This window comes from Anopheles ziemanni, chromosome 2 (assembly GCF_943734765.1).
Source record: "Anopheles ziemanni chromosome 2, idAnoZiCoDA_A2_x.2, whole genome shotgun sequence".
Taxonomy (NCBI): domain Eukaryota; kingdom Metazoa; phylum Arthropoda; class Insecta; order Diptera; family Culicidae; genus Anopheles; species Anopheles ziemanni.
In genome coordinates, this window is record NC_080705.1 from 49,521,377 (window position 1) to 49,545,449 (window position 24,073).

The window sequence follows — 24,073 nt, forward strand, 5'->3', positions numbered from 1 at the left end:
GAGTGTTGCAGGGCACCCGCAATGTGACGGGTTTCATCACATTTCAACTTGCGTAGAACTTCGAATTGTTAGAATTTTACTTCGCATTATCGAGTGTACCAAAACGAATTGTTTTTATTCGAAATAGTGAGAGTTTTCCCAGGGACTACTGATATACTTCGAATTATCGGGTTTCGAATTATCGAACGTTTGAATTAGCGAGTGTCGACTGTATTATCATACATATTTCCACAACCCTCAGTGCAACCAACGTGTTGTGCCGGCCGAAGAAGCAGATCCAACTACGATTCATATGTTGGACGACTCCATCGCCGCATTGTCGAGCGGGCCCATGCTGTCTCCGTAGTCTAGCTCGTCCTCGTCGGAAATATCATCCAGATCGTTCTCCTTGTTTTCGGGGCAATCGCGACACCGGGACTCATTGATGCCATAGTTAAGGCAGTACTGGCCTATACATTCGCAACAACCGTCGTGGAACCAGCTGAAATCGGAGAGAATCGACCGTTAGTATAAGACGCTTGGTAATGAGGATAAGGTGTTAAGAGGTGGGGGTTCTTACCGATAGCTGCTGGCCCCCATCGTTCGACAGCTTTCCTTGCACTTGTTCCAGGACATGCACTGTGCTTGGTATGCAACGGTGCAGTTCACCGTGACCTTGTTGGGATCGTCGTAATTTTGCTTCAGATCCATATCGGTTGAGTCTAAGGGGAAATAGATGATAGGATTAGAAGAGGCGTGGACACGTATGCTCTCTCAAGCAGCAGTCACAACACTTACGGACAATATATTTTGTACCACCGTCTGCCTTGGGCCCGTACAGAGCCGCATCGATGTCGATCGGAAACGAGATCACCTTCCAGCGACCCTGTGCGTCTTGCTCAGACGTGATCACGTCGTACAGGTTCGGGAAACCCTCCAGGTCTTCGATGTGCGACTGCTTTGACAACTCGTTGGAGGTCTCGTTCGGCTTCGGGCACATCTCCAGGCAGCTGCAGCACTCGGTGTACAGATAGCTAAGGCATTCCGCGCACTCCTTGCAGCAGGTGCAACTCCTCATGTCGCACTTACAGCTCTGCGTCAGCATGCACTTGGAAACAATGCTGGCGCACACCATCTCGTTGCAGCCCGTCGCGAGCTTGACGCAGGCGAGCAGTGTCACGATGATTCCGAGCAGGAAGGTGAAAGTTTTGCTGCCCGCTCGCGTGCGTTTGATGTGCTCCATGCTGTCTACTCCTTGTGCCCTGTTGGAAGATTATGAAAAGTGGACGAAAACAAAAAAACCATAAGATGCGCTTGTCCAGCCAGAACGGACCAGCAGTCCTGGGTCACTAGATTCACTCCTTTCCGACGGATTTATTTTCTTGCCGAACCGAACAAAACTCGGCTGGTAAAGGTATCAATTACTTTCGCCCGGTTAAAATACGTCAAAAAAGCTTTCGAGAGTGCGTCACACTTACCACGTACGTCGTAGTAAGAATGGTACGTCGTGAGTAAGAATTAATAAGAGACGATCGTGTTCTGTTACCCTTTTCCACGATGAACTGCTAGCGCTTTTGCCCGCTTGTTCGATGAATATTTACCTCTGCCCTTGTAACTGGGTGTCAGAAAATCAACAAACACAAAACACAAAAACACTGCTTTTTGTACTCCACACACGTACACCTGCTGAGATCACCACCACACTCTATCCTAAACCTAGCATCGCTACGCCTTATAAACCGAAGCTGGGTACTTGCCGGGTACCCTACAGGCACTTGCTTCGAGCAGAGACTGGATTTCAATGTGAAAGAGTGAGGTGGTGATATCCTTGTCTCTTTTACTCAAATGCAGAACTTCTCCATTCTCAACAACGCCAGAAATTTCTCCCCATCGTGCCGATCTGATGCCGTGGCTGACTGAAAAATCGAGGCTTGTGATTAAATTGTTGAGGGCTTCACACAGGATTCCAAGTGCGCAGTACGTTCTATACATTCACAGGCCTGCGCGAGAGTATATTTTGACATTTTCGCGTGTATTGTCAGTCTTTTGCGTCTCGTGTAAACTAAGCATCAGAGTTTTTTGCACTATCGATAGTCGAGATTCTTTTTTGCGCTGGTTTTGTTCTCCATCCATTCCAACAGCTGCAACGAATCGCGGCTTTTTTTTTAATTTTCTTGAAGTTTTTCTTGAAGTTTTGGTGTATGTGAAAACATTCACCTTCCTGGATGTCGCAAATTTGAATCGAGACGAAATCGACAATGAACGAGTGTGTTAGCAGTACCCGTATATTTTACTCGCAAATTATGACTGCGCGTTCGCGTTCTCAACACTCCGACTCAACTAACTTAATGACAATTTTCATATAAAAAATAAATCCTGTTTTCTCTGTTCATGTACTACGTAAAAATAAAACTTTTGTTTTGAAAATTATTTTTTTCAATTAATTTGTTTGTTCTGTTGTATGATATGATGATCCGTAATCTGAATAAAACAACATGCCAAAACTGTTCTCTTTGGAGAGAGGCTTTGTTCCACTAGGGGATGTCGTGTCACATAAAAAAGTGTATGATGCCAATAGCGAAAACAGAAATGTTGACACTACCAGCAGAAACACTACCTGTCGATAGCCAAAATTAAAAAAAAACTAGGATAAGTTCTGGCAATAGGTAGTCAAGCGACCAATCACAAAACTCACTTAGAACACGATACTGATGAGCTCTACCCAAAACTGTATAGGTATGTCTGAAAAGTTTATCTAAAAATTATCTTCCCTACCCATTTTGACAATCTCCAAAAACCTATTGTTTACCGACTACCCTACGCTAAAACTCATCTGATGCTCAGGTTGTATGTTACTCTACCCGGGAATTGTGCCTGTTGATGGTATAAAAAGAGCTAATTTTGTAATGAGTGTCATAACAAAAGCACAAAAACGGGGGTCCGCGACAGCCGAGCGGTAGCGCCGGTTAGAAAATCGGCCCATGAGCGCCGGGGCTCTTACCACCTCGACGGCGTGAGTTCGAAACCCAACCGAGACCGGACCCCCCTGTACGAGAGGACGGACTATCCATGTACAACAGGGAAACAAGTCTCGTAAGCCCTTACCGGGCAGGCATGACCAAGAGGTCGTTACGCCAAGAAGAAGAAGAAGAACAAAAGCAATATTCAACGAGAGTCAGTATGTTTTCAATGTAGCACGACATCCCCTAGTGGTGGGACAAGGGCTCTCTTCGAAGAGAGTTACTGTGGCCGAAATATGTTTTTTTATAAATCGGGGGGCAGCCGTTCCTAATACCGGGGATAGATTTCGATAGACTCGAGATTCGAATCTACACCTTTGGCGTGGTGTTTTCTCGCGCTACCGCTGTCCTATTTTTTGTTTGCCATCAAAGGGGGGTAGGGTTTAGTCGGTAACAAAGAAACAGAAGGTGCAGCAGAAGCTCGCGGTCCAACAGCAGTAGCAAGCGACACAGCAAACCGTATATCAGCCGGCAACGACGAAACAGAAGGTGCGCTCACCGATGACAGCGCAGCTGGCACAGCAACGACTACCGCACCCACAGCAGCTGCAGCAGCAATTCCAACAGTCGCTGCAATCATCGCAGACGTTGACACCTGCAGCAGCAACAACCGCAGCAAGCGGTTCCGGTAACTTTCCAGCAGTCTAGCAGGCATACCAGCCCGCACATCGTATAAACTTAAGTAAGCGAGCTTCGATCGGTGGATCAATGATCAGAAGATAAACATTTTCAAATTTTTAAAACAAGCAAAACTACTTTGTGAAATTAACCGACCGTTTAGGCCTCTTGCATCTTGCATGAGTTTAGATCTTTCTTGCATTATGCTACTCCGGCCGTATATAAAGATTTTTTACACAATGAAGATTACAATCATAACCTTCTCTATTTTTAAAAAGTTTTTATGCATTCACCTTCAAGGATGTCGCAAAATATGAATTGGACAGAGATAAACGATAGGAGATCAATAATGAAAGAGTGTGCTAGCAATACCCGCATTTTTCGCTCCCAGATTATGACTGTGCGTTGGCGATCCCGTTCTGGCACACTTGAACAGATAGCGTGCTGGTCTCCTTCAGCAGCTCCCCCGGGAGAGCTCCATGTGACATTGAGAGATCGCATGTTGTGTTCTCTCGCAGCAGTGCTGTAGCACCAGAGCACTTCTTCAGTGCTCATAGCAAACGTTAAAACAGAATCCAGTCCTACTCTTACTCCTTGATAATTGGTACTCGGACATCCTAATCCTGTTCACAGCAAAGCAAAACGAGTGCGCCAGATCCTGCAGTAACAGGCAGTGAATTTCTACCCCTTCCTTAAGTTTGATATTGAATTATAACACTCCGACTCAACTAACTTACTGACAATTTTCATATAAAAGAATAAATCCTGTTTTTGCTGTTCAAGTAATTCGTAAGAGTATAAAATAAATTAAATGAAAAAATAAATTTTCAAAACAAAAGTTTTTCCGTAAACTGCTAAAAAATAAAAAATAATGTATGTTAAATGAGATATGTATCAATGTATCAGTTTTTCGTCTTTTTCGTTATTCGCATTACATCGAGATTGCTCTCAGTTCGATCGCCATCTACGATGCTATTCATTTAATTTATTGTAGCATCACAATCTTTTCTTCTTCTGCTTACGAACATTTATGGCCTCTTGCCGGAAGAATGTTAGTGAAATTTATTAAAGATTTCCTCACTCATTACGGTCGCACACATATGTCTAGCAACGTCCATAACTTGTTTCACATTTATGATGACGTTCAAGTTCATGGAGAACTTGATAATTTCTCTGCTTACGATTTTGAGAACTTTTTGCAATACCTCAAACGATGGGTAAGGAGAGGCTCTAAATGTGAGGAACAAGTAACAGCTAGGTGTGTCTCCGACTAACAGCATATCTATTGTTGATAGATTGCTCCACACGGTACCGCGATGTGGCACTTCGAACGATGATAGCCGATGCACAATTTTCAAAACCAACGAGCATGGTCACTTGCGTTTCGGCGATCCTGGGGCCGGTTTACATCGGTCTGCAGCACATACGGAACCACAGCGCTAATGTCCTCCGCTTGCTTGCCAATTGCTTGTGCTCGAGCGTGATCCGACTGCCGGCGTACTCCTTCACCTCTGCTTGATATCGGGCCCACTCCTCGCATGTATTTTGTGGCACCTTGCTGGTAAGGCCAGCAAGCGCTGCAAGCTGGGTAATTGTACCACAAACACGTTAAAAATATTGCCAATAAACCATTCACCATCACTAACGATACCATACTGTACTCGCAAACTACCCACGAGCACGAAAAAACATCACAGGAACTTGCTACATAACGTAAACAACGCATTAAAATTATTAACTTATTTTCTAATCCATCTATAATACCTTAAACTAATCCAAACGGCTCGCGCAAGTACACTGTATGAACCATAAACACGCTCAAGTGGGCCACATTATACATACTCAGCAAGGCCACATTATACAAGTACTCCTCCATTCAAGATGCTCACACCGTGGCACAAAGGCAACGCACGGCAAACCCGAAGTCGACCAATGACTCCAACTTGTCCGCCCGTGGATTTGGCATACGTCGCAATCCTACAATCATAGATTCAACCATTAACTCTGGGCGCCCATAGCGTGCATTCAGCGTGGCCATCGCCTCTTTCAAACCGGCCAGGAGCAATAGCAGATGTCCCACGGTTTCTCGGGCTGACCCTTCAATGCTCGCTGCAGGCGAAGCAAATTTTCTTCGTCGCTGTACCCGCATAATTTAGTGGAGTGCTCTAAATTGCCAAGGAAGATCGGCCATTCTTCGATTGCTCCACTAAATGTGGGCAGCTCCTTCGGCGTCACCTGGCGTGCCGAAATTTGTCTTTGGCTGAGCCAAGTGACGCCATATGTGTTTTGTGCCTGCGAGTTGTGTGTGTATCTAGTTCTGTGCTGAGTGTCCAAGTTATCGGCTGTGGCAGCGTAGCTGTCGTCCCGCGCATTTCTCCGTCAATGGTGATCCTGTCCATCGTCGCGTCGGTCGCCCATCGTGAAGTAAAGATTGTGCGCCCCCATTGCGGGTCTCGGCAAGCCAGCTTCCATCGCGCGCCTCCATTGTAAAAACTCGGGCGAACGCTCGGAACTGTTGGCATCCAGCGGATTTTTGGTGCTCGCGAAATTCTCGGCTTCGTTTTTCCCCCCGCGTTCATTCCTACAGCGATCGGTCGCGTACAACCACTCCTCGGCTTTCCCCAGGCTACTCACCGAACCAGCCTCCTCCAATATAATCTGTTCTAGTTGCGTCTGCTGCTACTTGATACTCCTCCTCAGCATCTCGCACCGTCGGGAAATCTTCCGGCTACGTGGATGCTCTCCAGGCAGCCGGAACTGTGATGGACGCTTGGTGGCCGCCGTACAGCTTCGACGACGAGCCGCTCGTTGCGGCAGCTGAAGGGGCAGCTTTTGCGGCCTCACCCGGTAAAGACGGGTTGCCTCGCTGGTCCGGCGACAGGCCACTTGGTGTAGCAGCCGGACTGAAGCCTCCGCTTCCTGGTCAGCGAAAATCCCGCGTCGGTTTCTACGCCGACGCGTTCGCCTCCCACCATTCTTTCGATCGACGATTGCATTGTAGCACTTTCACCAACTAACTTGCGTCACTTTACTTTAATCAAATGGACACTTACTTTCCAACTTTTGTTGCAAACACTTTCAACGGGGTGAAGAAAAAAGAACTTTTAGGAATCGTTTGGCAAAGCAAGAAACCAAAAATTTACTCATTATTGCCCGCTGTTTGTAACAGAGTGAAGTTTCTCCCGCCTTTTCACCCTAATTATCAGTTTGTTTATCTCTCATCGTTCCCTTTTTATCTGACAGGTGCTGTTAAAGAGATTTCGGACTTACGGGTCAGAACTGTCTCTGACAATGGTGTATCGATACTGCTCTGGAAGGACCATTTAATTTAATTTTGTAAATAAAAAGTTTTGTAGAAGAAAGCTCTCTAACACCCCCTACGAATACATCATCATTTAACGAAATATGGAAAAGTTGCTCCATGTCCTGAACTTCCATCCCATCCACGCTGAATAAAGTCGTGGAATTTTTCTTGGCTTCTACAAATATAACCATTTTTTCCTCTTTCGTTAGGAACCACTGATTGTGAAGTTATGGCCCTAAGAGAAAAGCGTCCGTCATACGGAAGCGACCGTTTCTTATTAGCTTAGGATATGTTTGAATGAAACGATGGCGAGCTTCTTGGCAACGTTGTTCTGTGAGCCTGCCAGCTACCTGTTGATCTATTTTTGTGCCTGATCTTACACATGGCTTGATTTCGAAAGCATAGCTATGCTGCATAGGTTCATCAAGTACTCCCACTCTTTCAACTTCTTCTGCCACGTGCTGGAGATTGTAAACGTTACTTGTTAAATGCGTGATTCCAAAAAGGTCGCCAAATTGAGAAACGAAAAGATCGAGCATTTGTTTAGCTAAACATCAATATTGCTGGTGAGCCCGTGTCGACAGAATGGTCACACCACAAAAATAGAGTGAGAAGAATCAAGCCATCGCCACCACATACATCGACCCAAGTCATCATTCGCGACGCGGACGAACACGTTATGCTGCGTTGCAGTTCCCATTGCGACGCGGACCACCCGCAATTTGCATGGTTGCAGTTCTCATCGATAGCAACGAGCAAGACCGTGAACCAACGAGCAGTTGATAGTCAGCACTCAAACAGTAGAGTTGGGTATCAACCCGTACATAGGCTTAGGGAATAAACACTTTAGCGCCAAAATAATGAAGGAAAGTCCGGAACTCAGTGGCTTTCCACAAGTAGATTTCAATAAGGTTTCGCATGTGGCGATGCACCTCAAAAGGAAAGAGGACTCAATTTCGATTCCCATCGGAATACCGCGCATCGCCTGAAGATGCGCAACATATCAGCAACCAGGACTCCATACTCTCGCGGATTGCTTGGGTCCGTAAAGACTTTTCTTCAACAAACAAACTTTGTTAGTATTTTCCATGGTGTATCCTGCGGGCTGCCGCATGTAGATTGTTTCATTTTCATTTCATTTTCTTTTTATTATTTACAATGTTTGCCACGCGGGCTTTACAAAGTTTCTTAAATCTATAGTTAAACTTAAAACAAGATGACCAATCACAAGAGGAGGAGAGGAATAGACTACATGAGAGAGTTGTTAAGACGTGAACGAAAGGCAGGGATGGAGACGTTGTAGTCAAACAGGTAGCTAAAGCTATTGAAGGAAGCCATGGCGCGGATAAATGGATCATTCTGGGAGAAACGCGTACGGCGCGTGGGAATAAGGAGGGGAGGCCTTTCCCGAAGGTTATAGGAAGGGACATATAGAGGGATATGAGAGAGAAGTTCCGGAGCGTCAGTGGAGTGTAGAAGTTGGGCGATGAAAATAGCCTGAGCGTTCCGGTGGCGAGTCTAAATCGTGGATAGCCCCAACAATTGACACCGCGACTCGTAAGGCGGGAGGGAGGAGGCGTTGTAGCCGAGAAGACGCCTCACCGCCAGGCGCGTGAAGCGTCTCTGCACCCCCTCCAACCTTCCCAAAGCGGTGACCCTTGTTGGGGTCCATACCACGGAAGCATACTCGAGGATCGGTCTGACCCAGCAACAGTAAAGCGCCATCAAGCAGCGCGGGTCCCGCACTTCCGATGCTAGGCGAGAAATAATCCCCAACAAACGGTTGGCCTTGGACACCACCTGGTCAATCTGTACTAAGAAGGACAAGGCAGCGTCAAGCCACACCCCGAGGTCCCTGACAACCAACACTCGCGACAAAGCAACGCTCCTAATGCAGTAGTCGAAGTGGGTCACCCCAGCGGAGCGACTGGAGGATATGACACAGCACTTGGATTTGCAGAGAGTCAATCCATTCGTGGAGCACCATTCGGAGAGGCGGTGGAGGGATTCTTGCAGAAGTAAGGAGTCGGAAGGAGAGGATATGGGAACGAATAATTTGACATCGTCAGCATACAGCAAGTGCCCATTAGGAGGCAGCACACTGAGAGGGAGAGGGCTGAGGATGCTGCCCTGCGGAACACCAGATACCCCGAAGTACGGATCAGAGAGGGTACCCTACACTCGCACAGAGTAGACCGTCCGCTAAGGAACGATCTGATCCAGGAGTAAAGAGGCTCCCCAATCCCCAGCCGCTCTAGTTTCGCCAGCAGTAAGCCATGAGGCAGGCTGTCAAATGCGGCCTTCAGATCGGTGTAAATGACGTCAACCTGACGCCCAGAGTCCAGATTGGGGTAAACAACGGACAGTAAGGCCATCAAATTGGTCACAGTCGAGCGGCGAGGCATGAACCCGTGTTGATTCGGAGAAATGTACGGGCGCACGCATGGAGGAGTGTTGGATGGATTCGAGGACTTTGGAGGTGGCACAGAGGAGGGAGACGCCTCGATAGTTGGCGGGGGATAAGTGGCATCCCTTCTTGTGAATCGGGACCACCCAGGCCGATTTCCACAGCCCTGGAACCACCCCTTCGCGAAAATAGACGCGCCAGGATAGGGGCTAGGGAAGCCCCGCATCCGCGTAAAACAAACGCAGGAATGCCGTCAGGGTCAGGAGAGAAGGAAGGCTTCAACCTTGCTAGCGCACCACAAACATCACCCTCGCTGATCTCCACCAGGTCGCAAGTGAGGACGTCAAGGGGGGTGTGAGCAAGGCCCGCGGAGCCGGAGGCAGCCGACTGAGCCGGGTCAACGAAAACGCTCGAGAAGTGCTTTGCGAAAAGTTTGCAGACGCCATGAGGGAAGGAAGCGGTCTCTCCATTAAGAGACATGGAATGGGGAATGTGGGAGGAACTGCGCCGGGCGTTCATCAATTGCCAAAAAGATCTGGGATTAGTAGACAGTCGAGACTGAATGCGTAGAACGTATGCCTGGTACCGAGCCCGATTGTAGCCTCTGTAGGCAGAGGCTGCGAGCTTTATACATACGGATCATACATACGGATTGCGCGTTTCATGTCCGCCTTCAACACGCGGAGGTGCCTGTCTGACCAAACGGGGATAGGAGTAGGGCGAGCAGGAGGACAGCATGAAGGGAACATTGAACATAAAACGCTAAAAAACTTAATGACCGCTTCACTGCATGAGTCCTCCGAATCAATCACCGACCAGTCGTAGTCGATGATTAACCTATTTAGCCTAACGAAATCCATTTTTAGGAAATTTAGCCTACGCGGCCGTGACGTTACCCTAACACCCTCCTGAGGCTGAACACTCGAGATCATAACGGTCAGGGTGAGCTCAAGAGGGGGATGGTATGTATCAGCAGGGACTATCGGAATCGGCGCCAAACCTACATGCGAACACGAATCTAATGCGGCCGAATTCATGAAAACTAAATCCAACTGTCGATTCAGCGAGTTAACAACCCCTGAAATTTGACGCATACCATTAAATGTCATACCATCGGTGAAGGAGAAAGCATGCGACGGAACTCCTGCAGCGTTGTATGGAGCAAAGTAATTACCCAACCAGGAATTTTCGTAAGATAAATGAACTGAGCGTATATGAAACTCAAACGATCCGACCGCGCCACGCTTCGTCTATTCAGATGTATTGGCCGTGTCCATCGGTCTAGTATCGACGAATGATCCACCAGCATCCGATGCGCAAAACGTTTGTTTGTGTGCCAATATTCATCGCATCGATTGCAAGCTCCGGGGAATTCACTTTGCACGAAAGCAATCCAAGCACGATCATCGCAATCTATTTTTAGATACTTCATATGGAGAGAGATGTTCATCAAGCATCGCTCCAGAGGACTCTCCTAATTTATATTTCTGTTTTAGCGCCCCGCTCTTATCAATAGCCAATGGCCCTATCTGATGGCAGGATAGGATAATTGATCCATCAGGCTGGGGATCAATGCGGGTTCGATACTACCCGAGAGCCATCTTTTTATTTTTTCGATAGCCAAAGCTATCTGACGAGAATTGTCCTCTCGTTGGTTGTCTCGCGATTTAATTCGTTGGCGAGGTATCTCACGATGTTTCCAACGAGAATCGTAATTCCTGGTTGGGTAGGTACCAATCCTGGGAGATTGAAGTCCCCGAAGAGTATTAGTTGGTCGTCGGGCGTCATCTGCTCGGAGAGCGATCGACGCTCACTTCCTCCAGCCAACGCATCGACGAGCTACAATCAGGGGCATACACCGATGTAGAGTGAAGACCGTTGATGATGCACCCTTATCCACAGGAGCTCCAGCGACGGGAAAGTGTGTGGAATACGGGACGACAAGTGCAAGCGACGAGGACGCCGCCGCCACGAGAGTGCGTACTGTTGATCGAGCTGCGGTCGCAGCGATACACCTCGAAGCTATCCTCGAAAAGCAACGAAGAGGGCAACGAGTCATCCAGCCAGGTTTCCGTGGCGATGATGACGTCATACAGAGAGCCGGAGACTGCTTGACGAAAGTCGCTTGTTTTGGTGCGTAGCCCTCTCACGTTCTGGTAAAATACCTGCAACGAGGAACGAGCCAGCGGAGCGACTGAAGCTGAAGAGGTGAGCAGGCCAGCGGCGTCGGGCGTGCGCGCAGCATCAAACGAACGAGATCCGACGGGCGACAGGCCGACGGATGGAGAGCGGGTGGATACAGCCAAGCTGGAAACAGCCGGAGAACTGGAGAGCTGGAGCTGAGCAGGAGCGTGCGAAAAGGCGAGCGTGTAGGAGTAAACAGGAGCAGGATCGATGGAAGTCGTTGTGATAACGGCAGTAGAAGTAATGCTGGCAGGCGAGTGGACGGCATCGAGTGGCGTGTGCGTCCCAAGCTATGCGCCTGTGTAAGACGGAGACGCAGGACTATTGGCCACACGGCATTCGTTACGCAACCGCTTTCTGGGCGAGGCTGGTGTATGCACCGCCATCAAGTCAGCCGGTGGTGTGGTGAGCGTTAAGTCGTTATCCGGAGTGCAAACCGGGGTCCGTATATTATGTCCGTGCCGCGTCCTGTCGTCGATAAACTCACGAAAAATCAACGCAGGCGCCCAAGTGCTGGGTGACAGGGCAACACTCTGCATTGAAGCTGGCAGCCCAACTTTGAAGGACACAAAGTTGAGGGTGTTGCAGTCGGTGTCACGTTTCACCAGTTTGCGCACAATGATAACCTCTTCATTGAGCGAGAGGCGGCTGCAGGTCATGGCTGAGATGTCATCTTCAGTTACGAACGGTTCAAGCCGGGTAATGAAGAGCCAAAATTTCGGTGAGTTTAAAGGGATGCATTTAGGATCCTGTGCATCCGGTGCTCCCGTGCCTCTGCGGAGGGGGGGCGGTGATGATAAGTGATCAGCAGTGACAGTGTTTATGTGCGATGGACGCCCGGTTGCTTGTTGAGTTGGTGCATGTGCGATGCGATTGTTTGTTTCGTTAATCGGGCCAGTCATTGTAGGAGCACGAGAAGAAAGAAGCGATGGGGCAGCCGTGAGGACGCTGCCCGAAGTGAACGAGAGCATATCCACTCATATCAGCCACTGAGAGCGCCAGTTTATTTATGGCGTCTTCGACCATTTCAAGGCGGCTGGACGCGGGAACTTTTCTTTGGGCCAACCGATCCTTGAAAGATGGTAAACATGTCTGGCACAGCCAAATCACTCCAACTTCCTTGGAAAGCTCCTTAATCACCGAAGTCGATAGGCCCGTGCATTTACGGTGAAAACTTCCCTCGCAGTGCCGAGAACATAGCACTGGGTTGGCGGCTAATTCAAGGGAGCATAAACGGCAGGACATCTTAAAACGCACAGCACCGCAAAAAGCACAAAAGAACAGGAAATACACGTTCCAGCGAAGAATACAGCACACAGATCCGCGGGGTATAGCTCGGTAGGTGCGCGCAGATCACGCCGACGTAGATAAACGAAAACGAGGGATAGAGCCGGGAAGAAAGTTTCGTCCAACTTCCCATGAAGATATGCCGTCTTTACATCCATGTGTTTCACAACCATGTGCCTTCGACTTGCTACTGTAAGTAATATTCGAAATGTTTCTTGTTTGGCCACAGGAGCAAAAACTTCATCATAGTCAATGCCAAATTTTATATAATTTTTTATTTTTTCGTACGTTTAAGGAAAAACTTTTGTTTTCCGGATGATAGGGCGTCTTTCTTGACCAGTACATAGTAGGGGATCGTACCGTACAGGACAACAGCTGCCTCGTAGCTCACGGATCTTAAATAGCTTGCCACCTAGATTGCGTACTTGTTTTGTACGCCCTCAAGAGGTCGGCAACATTGTGGGCTCTCTGTGGCTGTATGCCAGACGGGCGCAGCATACCGAAGGGTCGAATCCACGACCGACGCGAGGAGACGTCGTGTCACGGTCTTCGCGCCACTGTGGTTACGCATCAGGCCGTTTGCCACGCACAGCGCTTTGACCGTCGCTTACTTTACATTTGGGAACCATGAAAGATGGTCGTGGATCATTACGCCGAGATATTTCATTGCCCTTGAGAACGACCGCACTACTCCATTTATGCTGACCGGGCTTTGTACGTAGCTGGGTCGAGTTAGTTGCGACGAGGCGCTGGCACGAAGTGAAGGCACGGAGCAAACGAGTCACTCCGGCGCCGGCTCGGAATCAACATGGAGCATCGTATGATGCTTCTTCCCGCACACCTGGTACCTGGCTGGATGTTGCCCGGGGAAGCAGTTCATACACTTCCTTTTGTTCATGATGTAGCTGATATTTTGCATCACCGACCGCGCACGCAACTCCGAACATACCGTGGTGACGTGTACCGTCGCGTCCGGGCTTGCCGATCGTCGTTGTGGCTTACCAGCGTTTCCTTGCTGGCAGGCACCGCTGCAGCAGCGGCTGGCTTTCCCGTGTCCGACTTCTTCATGACGAGGCCACGATCAACCCGTCCTCCGATTCTACGGACGTTTGCACCACATCGAGGATTTACTTGATGTGGCCCATGAACTTCACCCGTTGTTTTGTAAAACCGCTCCTCAAGTTTGGCCCATGCCTGAGCGAATGGCTTACCCGCGTTCTCGAACAGTTCGGAATCGGCTCCGAACTGACGGCTCTGGAACCAGCTACGTAGTCGTTAGTTCGGAGTCGGCTCCAGAGCTATAGACGTAATGCTTTTCTCCATTTAGAAAATATCCAATTAAAAACTTCTTTTCCCAAGTTACAGGTTGCGTAGTAAGATTTACTACCACGCTCCCGATGGCGTGCATGGCCAAATTTTGCACGGACTGATACGAATGTACTCGGGCAGATCTCGGGGAGAAGCTTTACGCGTAACGCTTTACGTACTTGCACCCCACTGTAGGTTTAGTTCCAGTTAATTGTGGATGCACTGCAACTTTGACATCTTCAGGAGAGAGAGCTAGTGTTGGTAGAAGATAAAGAATCAATAAACCGAAATGAAGTGCACTGACAAAAATTTAAGCATACCTGTGAGGGAAGGTGGAAGATCCAGAAATCGGTAGGCAGCTCAGCGCCAACGGTTGCAGAAGTGACAAAAACATGACGTGCTGCGTTCTCCCGGGAGCTGGTGAACTTCACGCAGGTGCTGTTGTAGCTCTTTGCACAGCGCCGGCAAATGCAGGCGATGGAGGGGCACACTTTGAGATGGTGATCCAGGCACTCCATGTTGAGTGACCGGTAGCACCCCGGAGCACGCGGGTGTGCTCGATTCGCGTGTGGGTGCAAGTAGCTTATGCACCCTTCCGATATTCTCCTGGTACGTTGTGGCGCTCAGGGCATCTGCCCACACTGGTGCCGAATACCGTGCCGTTGGCTCCTGCGGTGTTCGGAATGATGCGCGAGATATATACATAAAATGAAACCAAAGTAAAAATGTGTTTTGATTGAAATGTGACACTCTGCTGCGGAAAACGGTGGTTTGTGTTGTCCGTACTTCATCGCGAAGAAATCGCTTGTGACGAGTGGAACGAACTGGGGTTTTCCATTTGCCTTGTCAAGTATGGTTTTGTCCTCCTTGCTAAGCCGGTGGTGTTCCGCCCGCGATGCTTCAATGATGTACGGAAGTTTTTCGGCAGGGTCAGCGTACTTTCACAGCTGTTTCCGGTCAGCGCAAGACATATTTGAATGAATTTCTTGTTTGGAGTAAATGTTGTAGGCAGTAATGGTGCGGTTTGTTTTCTTTTTCGATAAATTTTGGGTTTCTGCTGCTGGGTTGTGGTAGCTTAAAGTAAACAAAACAAAACAAATTGTTTAATCAATTAAAAACTAGTGAACTTTAGGCCGATTCTTTCAAACTTACGAATGTTGTTTCATCTGTTCATTGTAGTCTATTTTCGCTAAGGTTGCGAGCTGTTTATAAACTGCTTTGCTCTCTGCGGAAAGCAGCTAGAAATTCTCGCCCGCTTTCCGAAGCAGTTCGGCCTGAAAACGAGAAGAGAATTGAAAAAATGTTGCAACCATAATCTTTTAGCGACCACATGCACCGCAGCACTTACCCAAGTTAGTTCCGGATGCAGCGATTTTAGCATCCGGAGGTTTGCTTTTACGAAAAGGTTGTATTCATTTGGTGGATTTTTTGGCTTCTTTGCCAAGCACGCCATCCCTTTCCTCTGCACATTGCAGAGCATTTCGTCCAGGGTCCGATGCTTGTCAATTTTGTGCTGCAACATTTTTGTCACCACCTCTGCTTCTTCGGCCGTATGGTTGCCGACAGCGAAGCGAGACCATTTTATTTTCTTAAGCCGGACGTCGGCTTTTTTCTCGTCCTCCGCTGGCAAAATTTCTCGAAGCTGGTGAACCAAATCAGCGTACTCCGATTCAGTCCACTGTTTGGTGGCAACGTTTCCGCAATTTGCACCTTTTTCGAGCTCCGCCGATCCGAGCAAGTCCTCACTTGCGTTGAAAGATCGTTGAAAGTTATTTTTTATCAATTCAAAAATAAAATTGTTTTTCTAGCATAGAAAACAATAATTCTATAAATATATAGTAATATTAAATTACTAAACTAAGCCGCAATTGAGCAGGTGTATGAATCACTGCAGCGTTTGGATGGTTCAATTAACCGGTTGAAACTAGCAATTGTATGACTGAAAATACTGTATATGCACCATGCGAACATTTCCTCCTATGTTAATCAAATACCTTAACGGACTTCTTTAAAATGATTTCGACACCAAACGTTTTCTCCCCTGTTTAAATTCCCTTCTTAAAGATTTCTTGAATATTGGCTCCTTATCTTTACTCTGGATTGGTAGTCTATCCAACACTTTTTGTTTTGTTTTTAACGGACTTACCGCTCGTAAAGCAGTATGAGGTGTACAACTAAAGATGAACGAGGACGTGCAACAGGAACCGATTGATTTTTCTTGTTAAACTTAACGACCGAACCTTTTTATTCAACATAAATTTTTTTAAAACGTCCTTTACAGTTCTCACTGCGCGTTCGGCTAGACCATTCGATTGCGGATGATACGGCGGTGTCTTAGCAACTTTTTTCCCTTGGGCCTTTAAAAAACTTACAAAGCACTCTGAAGCAAATGGTAGTCCATTATTCGTAACGACTTCTTTGGGTAGCCCAAAACATGCAAAAAATGCTTCTAAGTTTTCTATTACAGCATTTTTCGGCTTTTTATTCCAAAATCCCATCAAAACACTAACAAGTAGCAGGTTTCATCTGACAAGTTGGGCTCTATATTGGCAACAACGCATCATTCATGGCATGCCAACATTACCGTTCTACAAAGCCACATTCAATATCTAACATGTTTTGACGAGAATGACGAAGGACCAAAATCAAGGTTTGAGAGCTGCCAAATGGACCGCGAAGATAGAATTGTGGCCTTTATATATGCATCGAGTTCTCTCTCTCTCTGGTCTGATTGATTTCGCTAATGAACTCCGAAAATATAGAATTTTGCAAAGGTGAATTTTTTTTCTGTTTCGGTTTCGCTTGAAGTTACGTTTTCTTGGCTATAAAATCGATTGATTTTTTAAATAACTGACTCTTTGATTGCCTCGTTGTTGCTTGATCCTCTGAATCTCTCCTCTAGACCTTCAATCAGACCATCAACCAACTTTTTTTTAATATTCGTTTAAATCTGCAGTTCTCTTCAAACTACTCATTTTTTCCCTCAATATTTTTGGTAATAACCTTACCTTAGAAAGAGTAACTGATTTTTCGGTAGAAATTGTTATTGTAGCTGCATTGAAAGGGCTGAGAATCTTGATAGCTTGTTCGATCGAACTGCAATGTTGTGTTTGTAAATCATTATGAATTTTAAGGTAATCTATGCAAGCTCCTATATCTACTTTGTTTTTAAAAATCGTGTAAGCATGTCATATGTGGAATTTCATCGAGTTGGAATGTCTTGCTTCAGTTTTAAAATGTCCGTATTGAAATTTTTTTGAACTTCTTCCACTACTAATTTTATACTTTTTTGAATAGTATTTTGTACGAGCAGGTTAAGGGAATGTGCAAAGCAATAGAAGTGAAGAAATCATCGGCGTACATCAGACAACTCTCCGGGGGGAGGGTGCAGACGCAGTCAGAGATGAAAAGCGAGAAAAGGAGGGGACTCAGGACGCTCCCCTGAGGTACACCGGATTGGCCGATGAGCGGATCGGAGAGGGACCCCTCTAGCCTGACCCTATAAGTCCGATCCGTAACGAAGGACTGGAGCCAGTGTAGAAGCGCACCCCCGAAACCCATCCGCTCGAGTTTGGCCAAAAGTAACTGGTGAGACAAGCAGTCAAATGCTGTCTTAAAGTCGGTGTAGATAACATCGACCTGCCATCAAAGACATCAGGTTGGTAACGGTGGAGCGTTTGGACATGAATCCATACTGAGAGGATGGGATAATGGTGTGTACAAGAGGAGATATGGCAGAGTGGATGATAGATTCGAGGACTTTTGAGACTGCAAAAAGGAGGGAGATGCCTCGATAGTTGGAAGTGGATGTGCAACTTCCTCTCTTATGTACCGGGACCAGCCAAGCTGACGCCCACAAGGCGGGGAAGCTCCCATCCCTGAGCGATCGGGCGAACAAGAGGAGATATGGCAGAGTGGATGATAGATTCGAGGATTTTTGAGACTGCAAAAAGGAGGGAGATGCCTCGATAGTTGGAAGTGGATGTGCAACTTCCCCTCTTATGTACCGGGACCAGCCGAGCTGACGCCCACATGGCGGGGAAGCTCCCATCCCTGAGCGATCGGGCGAACAAGGACAGGGGCGTCCTTGGCCTGGATCAGCACAGAGGAAGGAATGCCATCGGGACCAGGGGAGTAGGAGCATTTCAGCTGGTTGAGTGCGGCGATTACAGAGGGAGAGTGTACGTCAATGGCTACGGAGTGAGTAGAATGAGCTGGGTCGACAAAAAGACCGGCAAAATACTCAGCAAACAGGTTGTTGATCGCCTGTGGAAATGATGCCGAGCGATTGCCCATGGACATGGTGGAAGGGATACGGGATTGGCCTCTGCGCTGGTTAACAAACCGCCAGAACGACCGAGGGTTGGAATACAGTCTCCCTTGGATGCGCCAGATGTGGGTCCTAAGCCGCACGCGGTTGTAACTGGGATAGGCAGACGCGGCGTATTTAAATACGCGTAGATGGTACTGGGACCGAGAGACGCGGTACGCTTGCAGCGCCCGCTTGAATCCGGCCTTAAGCGCACGGAGGTGACCGTCTGACCACAACGGGTGGGGAGGGGGATGATGGGCGGGACAGCAGGAGACTAGGAAAGACGAGATCACAGAAGTGAAATTTGCAGCAGCGTCGTCAACAGTGATGTCCGTGTCCAGGAGACTCCAGTCGTACACCGAGATGAGACGGGCCAGTTTGGCACGGTCGAGCTTGCGGAAGTCCAAATCTTGTGGTGTTCCAGGTGGTGCAGGGCGACTAGCGGGGCCAGGGCGAGGAGAAGGCGACTGCGAGGCATAGATCCAGTGCAGGATGAAGCAAGTCTTCCGACAACAATTTTGACGCGGCGGGATAGATGGCTCTACAGGCAGCGGAGGGGCCGGGGTGTTGCCCAGTATCAGGTCTAGTTGGCGTCCATGAGCATTTTTAATCCCCGAAAATTGCACTAGCCCGTTGAAGTTCAGTCCGTCAATGAACATTACATTGCGCTGCGCAAAACAAGTAGGACGGAAGAACGGAGGTGCAGCGGGGTCGGGGCCCCAGACAATCGACGGCAAGTTGAAGTCACCGGCAATGATGATTGAGTCGTTCGGGCTAAGCTGCTCGGTGAATGCGGTGATCCCGTCGGTGAGGCGCGCAATAATGGCCGAGCTGGCGCTCAGGTCTGGTGGGATGTAGATGGCACCCACGTATAAAGATGAACAGCTGAGTTTGATGCGTACCCAGACAGCCTCGAGTAACGGGAAAGGAGAGCATGCTTGGGTTGCGATGAGCGATGAAGCACAGGCAATGTGCCCCGCCGCCACGGGAGCGAGTGCTGTTTGTGCTACTACGGTCGCAGCGGAAAGCAACAAAAGCATCGTCAAATAGTAACGAGGATGGAATGGTATCGTCGAGACACGTCTCAGTGAGTATAATTACGTCATAGTCGGATGAGGAGACGGCCAGACGAAAAGTATCCAGTTTGGTCCTGAGACCGCGCACATTCTGGTAGTAGAGGTACACGTCCCAGCGTGTTAGTGCATCGCGTGGGTCCACATTAAGTGCGAAATGGTTGACTAGATCCGTGTGTGTTTTGACTGCGAGTCAGCATCCTTTGTTGCCTGCTTTGCGGAGCAGTAGGCAGCGGTGGAGATCGGTGTTTATTAATTAATTATTTGAGCTGCAGTAATCTTTTGTCATTTTGCAGCGTTTTACATCTCACCTAGCAACCACGGCAGTGTATGTAGAACATCAAGAATGATAGCCTACTGTAGAGTATTTGATGTTGAATCGCCAAACCCACAACTGGCGACACAAACGGGTAAGTAGAATATCCATCACTTTCTAGGATCTACCAGAATGAAAGTTGTCGCGTGGATGTTTGTAGTAGGCACGACCAGTCGAGGGGTGCTGATAAAAGTAGGGGAAAATCGCTTTCCGGTCGAAAACATACTTTTGCGAGCATTGTTGTGACTCGCGCCTGTTTTCTGATGCGAAAAAGCGATCGTCGCCTACCTTATCCTGTGACTTTCAACTGGTCGTCTTTACTTCGAACATCCATGAGACAACTTTTTCTCGGCGATAGCTGCAACGCCCCTCGTATATCTAATATTGAAAGTGATGACGAAGTGGAGATGAGCACATTCTTTTCCTTGAAGTTGAACGATTTTTGATAAACAAACATTTATTTGTATGATTACAGCTAGCCGATATAGAAGCAACTGAAGAAGAGTACCTCGAGGAGTATCTCGACGAGAACCTCGACGAGAGCCTCGACAACAGTGTTGAATTGACCAATAACAAACCAGGACCATCGCGGAAGCGGAAGGCGGTAGAGGATGATAGATCATTGAGACGAAAAGTGATGAAGCTAGTCGCCGACCGTCTTGAAAATCCGTCAACACAAACGCTCAGAACAGACACATCAGGTTTTATCCAAGCTTTGCATACGGAGTTAAACTTGGTTCCATCGAACATGCTCCCGTATGCAAAGAAACTGCTAATGGAAGTTGTTATTCTGGGGCAAACCGGCGACCTAACATCTGGTTCTTTCATTAGCAAACGTGTGTAATCCGTCGGTTCCAACCGGAACTCATCAATTAAGTTCGTCGGTAAAAAAGATGTCTATTAGAATTCAAGTTTTCAAACAATTTAATTCATTTTATGTATGGAGCTTATGTTGGAAGAACAGTCACTGTAATTAGTAAACCATTTGCATAACATAAGAAAAGGTAAATATAATGTACTTAACTAACATGACTGAACTTAACATTACGCTTATAATTAACTAATCATACAAAACACTCATCCGTAGAAAGCCCTTTGAACGGCTTCATCCTGCCATTCAACTTGTCCATCAGTGTTGAAATATTGTACATATTTCATGCGAACTGCCTTCGCTTCTGATAGTGAATTGGTACTATTGCTATTTTGCAATCTTCCTAAATTTGTTGCTGTTGTAGCATCTGAAATTCCTAATACATAATAATTAGACCTACTTCTAAGCAAATTATGTAAATAACAACATGTTATAATTACTTTATTGATATTTTCTAATTTTTTTATTTGAATTGGAGATTGAAATAATTGGAATCGCGCACAAAGGATTCCAAAAACATTTTCTACAACCCTACGGGCTCGAGACAGCCGGTAGTTAAATACTTTTTTATCATTGTCTAGTTATTTACGGTCAAATGGCTTTAATAAATTATTTCCTAAACTGAATGCTTCATCGCCAATAAAAACAAAAGGAAGTGATGTTGCACTATTGGGAGCGTTTTCGTCATCAGGCATATTTAACTTATTCGACCGCATCCGTCGATAAAATTTTGTCTGTTGAATGCAACCGGCGTCCGGATTGCTTCCTGGGGCTCCTACATCACACATAACAAAATTGTATTCGGCATCTGCCACAGCCATCAACACAACACTATGGTATTTCTTATAGTTAAAATAATTCGAACCACTTCCTGCTGGTGGAATTATTCTTACATGTTTACCGTCTATAGCCCCAAGACAATTTGGAAACTGCCACTTATCGTTGAACGCCTGCCCAATACGTTTCCATTCAGTTTGGTTCGACGGAAGCTGAAAAATTATATTGTTTAAGCTTTGAAATGCAATAAACAACCGCAAACCATTACAAATTACCTTCATATAACCTTTCAAAACCTTGATGATAGCCGTGCATGTTTTCGGAATAATTGATGATAATAGTGGTTGCGAAATCGCCGTTTGAAATCTTAAACATTGATACGAACTACCGCTTATTAAGTATCGCAATGTTGCACTGAGCCGCTCGTGAGGTGTTACCGCTAACCTCATTACTGTATCTTGTTTAACAATATACGGTGTAACCTCCTGCAGCAGCCAAAAGTATGAATCTTCGTCCATACGGGCAAGATTCAACCAATCATCTAAGCTCCTCCATCATATTTGTATGCGAAAGCATACTGCGCTTTATAAACTTACTTTTCGACCACTTCGATCGTCTTTTTCTTTGCGGCTCAGATGCAAACAAAACCGCTTTTGTCATTAACAACAAATCATCTTCTAATTCCATATTTTAAAAATATTTTATACTAGCTGATCAAAAACAAACAAAAATTCAAATCCTCACTTTGATATAAAAATACTAGTCGGAAGAAAATCGGAACCGGGCACGAACGGTTCCGATTTTCTGACAGCAATATTGCTGTCAATGGCCATCTGACACTATCTCCCAAAATCGACGGACAGAAATATTCCTCGTCTAACCGGGCCGCTACACGAACCGAAAACTCCAACCGAGAACTCAAAAACCGTATAAGTTTACGTCAAAATCTTCTCGGTTCGTGTAGCCGCGTTTTGTGGTACCAATTCTGTGAGCCACGCTACACGAGCCGCAAACTCAAAACTTTGCGGCGCAACGAGGTTTTTGTTTTTGATTTTTCAGTTAACTCAAAAATCTTCCTTCAAAGCAAACAAGATCTTATTTCAATTCACACAAAAAGTAAAAGATGGATAATCTGTTGAAGTGTGGCTAACTACCCTATCGCGGGTCATCGAGTTGAGTACCCAAAACTTGCAACAACGCAACAGGCGTATTGTGCGGAGGCAAGAAGATGGCAACCGTTTGCTGGACAATACTGTAGCAGAGCAAGCAAATGAAACTATAATTAACTTTCTTCGCATGAAGAAGGAAGATTTTGATGTTCTCAAGTTACATAAAAAGTGGTAGAATAAAATATTTTAATCTTTATCATTAAACTTTTTGAAACTTTTAGATTTTGGAATCAGTTGGTGGGCCGGACTTTGCGAACCCCTGATCTATAGTGAATTTATAATTGATATTCTAGCTATAAAATAACAAAATATTAACTAACCGTAACTACAAAAGAAACACGTAAATTTATCACCATATGTTCGTTTATTTTGTTTTTGAGATTTGTTATGTTTACATTTATTTCTTTTTCGTCTTCTTCTTCTGACGCATTTGAGTTTTCGGTTAGCTGCCAAAAACTTCTCGGGTGCAGTTTTCAGCTCACGGAGCTGAAAAGTTTTTGACGTAAACTTCTCGGTTGTTCCCCTCTTCTCGCCGAGAAGTTTTTGAGTTTTCGGGTCGTGTAGCGGGGCTCTAATAACGGTATAACCGGGTGTTAGCGGCTTAATTTTGTTTTGTTTAGTACAGAACTGTACAACTGCATATCAATAATATCATTTGTCAGATTTGTGTCAGAAAACAAGCCAAAATAGCCTTGCGAGTTGTCATGTGCTACGTTTCCGGTTCAGACCGTGGGGTCTACTTTCGTGCTGCTGAAAGATGCAGTTCTTCGATTACAGTTTCCTTTCCCAGCAATCCTTGATGTTTGATCTCTATTTGTTTTCCGTTGACGAACTGATTGTTATTTTATTATGTGAAATAAGTGGTCGGTTATGGAAAGTAGTGAATCCGGCACGTCGATAGAAGGGCAGGCAATGGTAAGACCAAGTTTATGTGTGTGCATTGGGTTAAGATCACTTGTTCAGGTTGCAGTAATACAGCGTTTTACAGCTCACCTAGCAACCGGGGCAGTGTATGTAGAACATCAAGAATGATAGCCTACTGCAGAGTATTTGATGTAGAATAGCAAAACCCACAAGTGGAAACACAAACTGGTAAGTAGAATATCCATCACTTTCTAGGATCTACCAGAATGAAAGTTGTCGCGTGGATGTTCGAAGTAGGCACGACCAGTCGAGGGGTGCAGGTAAAAGTAGGGGAAAATCGCTTTCCGGTCGAAAACATACTTTTGCGAGGATTGTTGTGATTCCCGCTCGCTTCCTGATGCGAAAAAGCGATCATAGCCTACCTTATCCTGTACCTTTCAACTGGTCGTCTCTACTTCATACATCCATGCGTCGACTTTCATTCTGGTAGATCCTAGAAAGTGATGATTTTAAACAGTTTTCTTGCATTCACCTTCCCGGATGTCGCAAAAATTGATGTATCAGTTTTTTGTTTTTGTCATTAT

The 24,073-nt window shown here is 46.5% G+C and overlaps 1 protein-coding gene across 1 annotated transcript; it reads right to left on the minus strand.

Moving 5' to 3' along the window:
• Nucleotides 1-288: 288 nt before the first annotated feature.
• On the minus strand, nucleotides 289-1,222 carry LOC131281608 (protein twisted gastrulation-like). Its single transcript, XM_058310950.1, has 3 exons — nucleotides 778-1,222; nucleotides 560-701; nucleotides 289-481 (listed from the first exon to the last, which is right to left on the minus strand). Exons 1-3 carry the CDS (start codon nucleotides 1,220-1,222, stop codon nucleotides 289-291), a joined length of 780 nt encoding a protein of 259 aa, XP_058166933.1.
• Nucleotides 1,223-24,073: the final 22,851 nt, after the last annotated feature.

What these genes read in the sequence shown, in the direction of transcription:
- LOC131281608 (XM_058310950.1), bottom strand. Translation starts at nt 1,222, where the DNA reads ATGGAGCACATCAAACGCACGCGAGCGGGCAGCAAAACTTTCACCTTC. An exon ending in TGGTACAAAATATATTGTCC is followed by an intron (nt 702 to 777) that starts GTAAGTGTTGTG and finishes ATTTCCCCTTAG; the next exon opens with ACTCAACCGATATGGATCTG. An exon ending in ATGGGGGCCAGCAGCTATCG is followed by an intron (nt 482 to 559) that starts GTAAGAACCCCC and finishes CTCCGATTTCAG; the next exon opens with CTGGTTCCACGACGGTTGTT.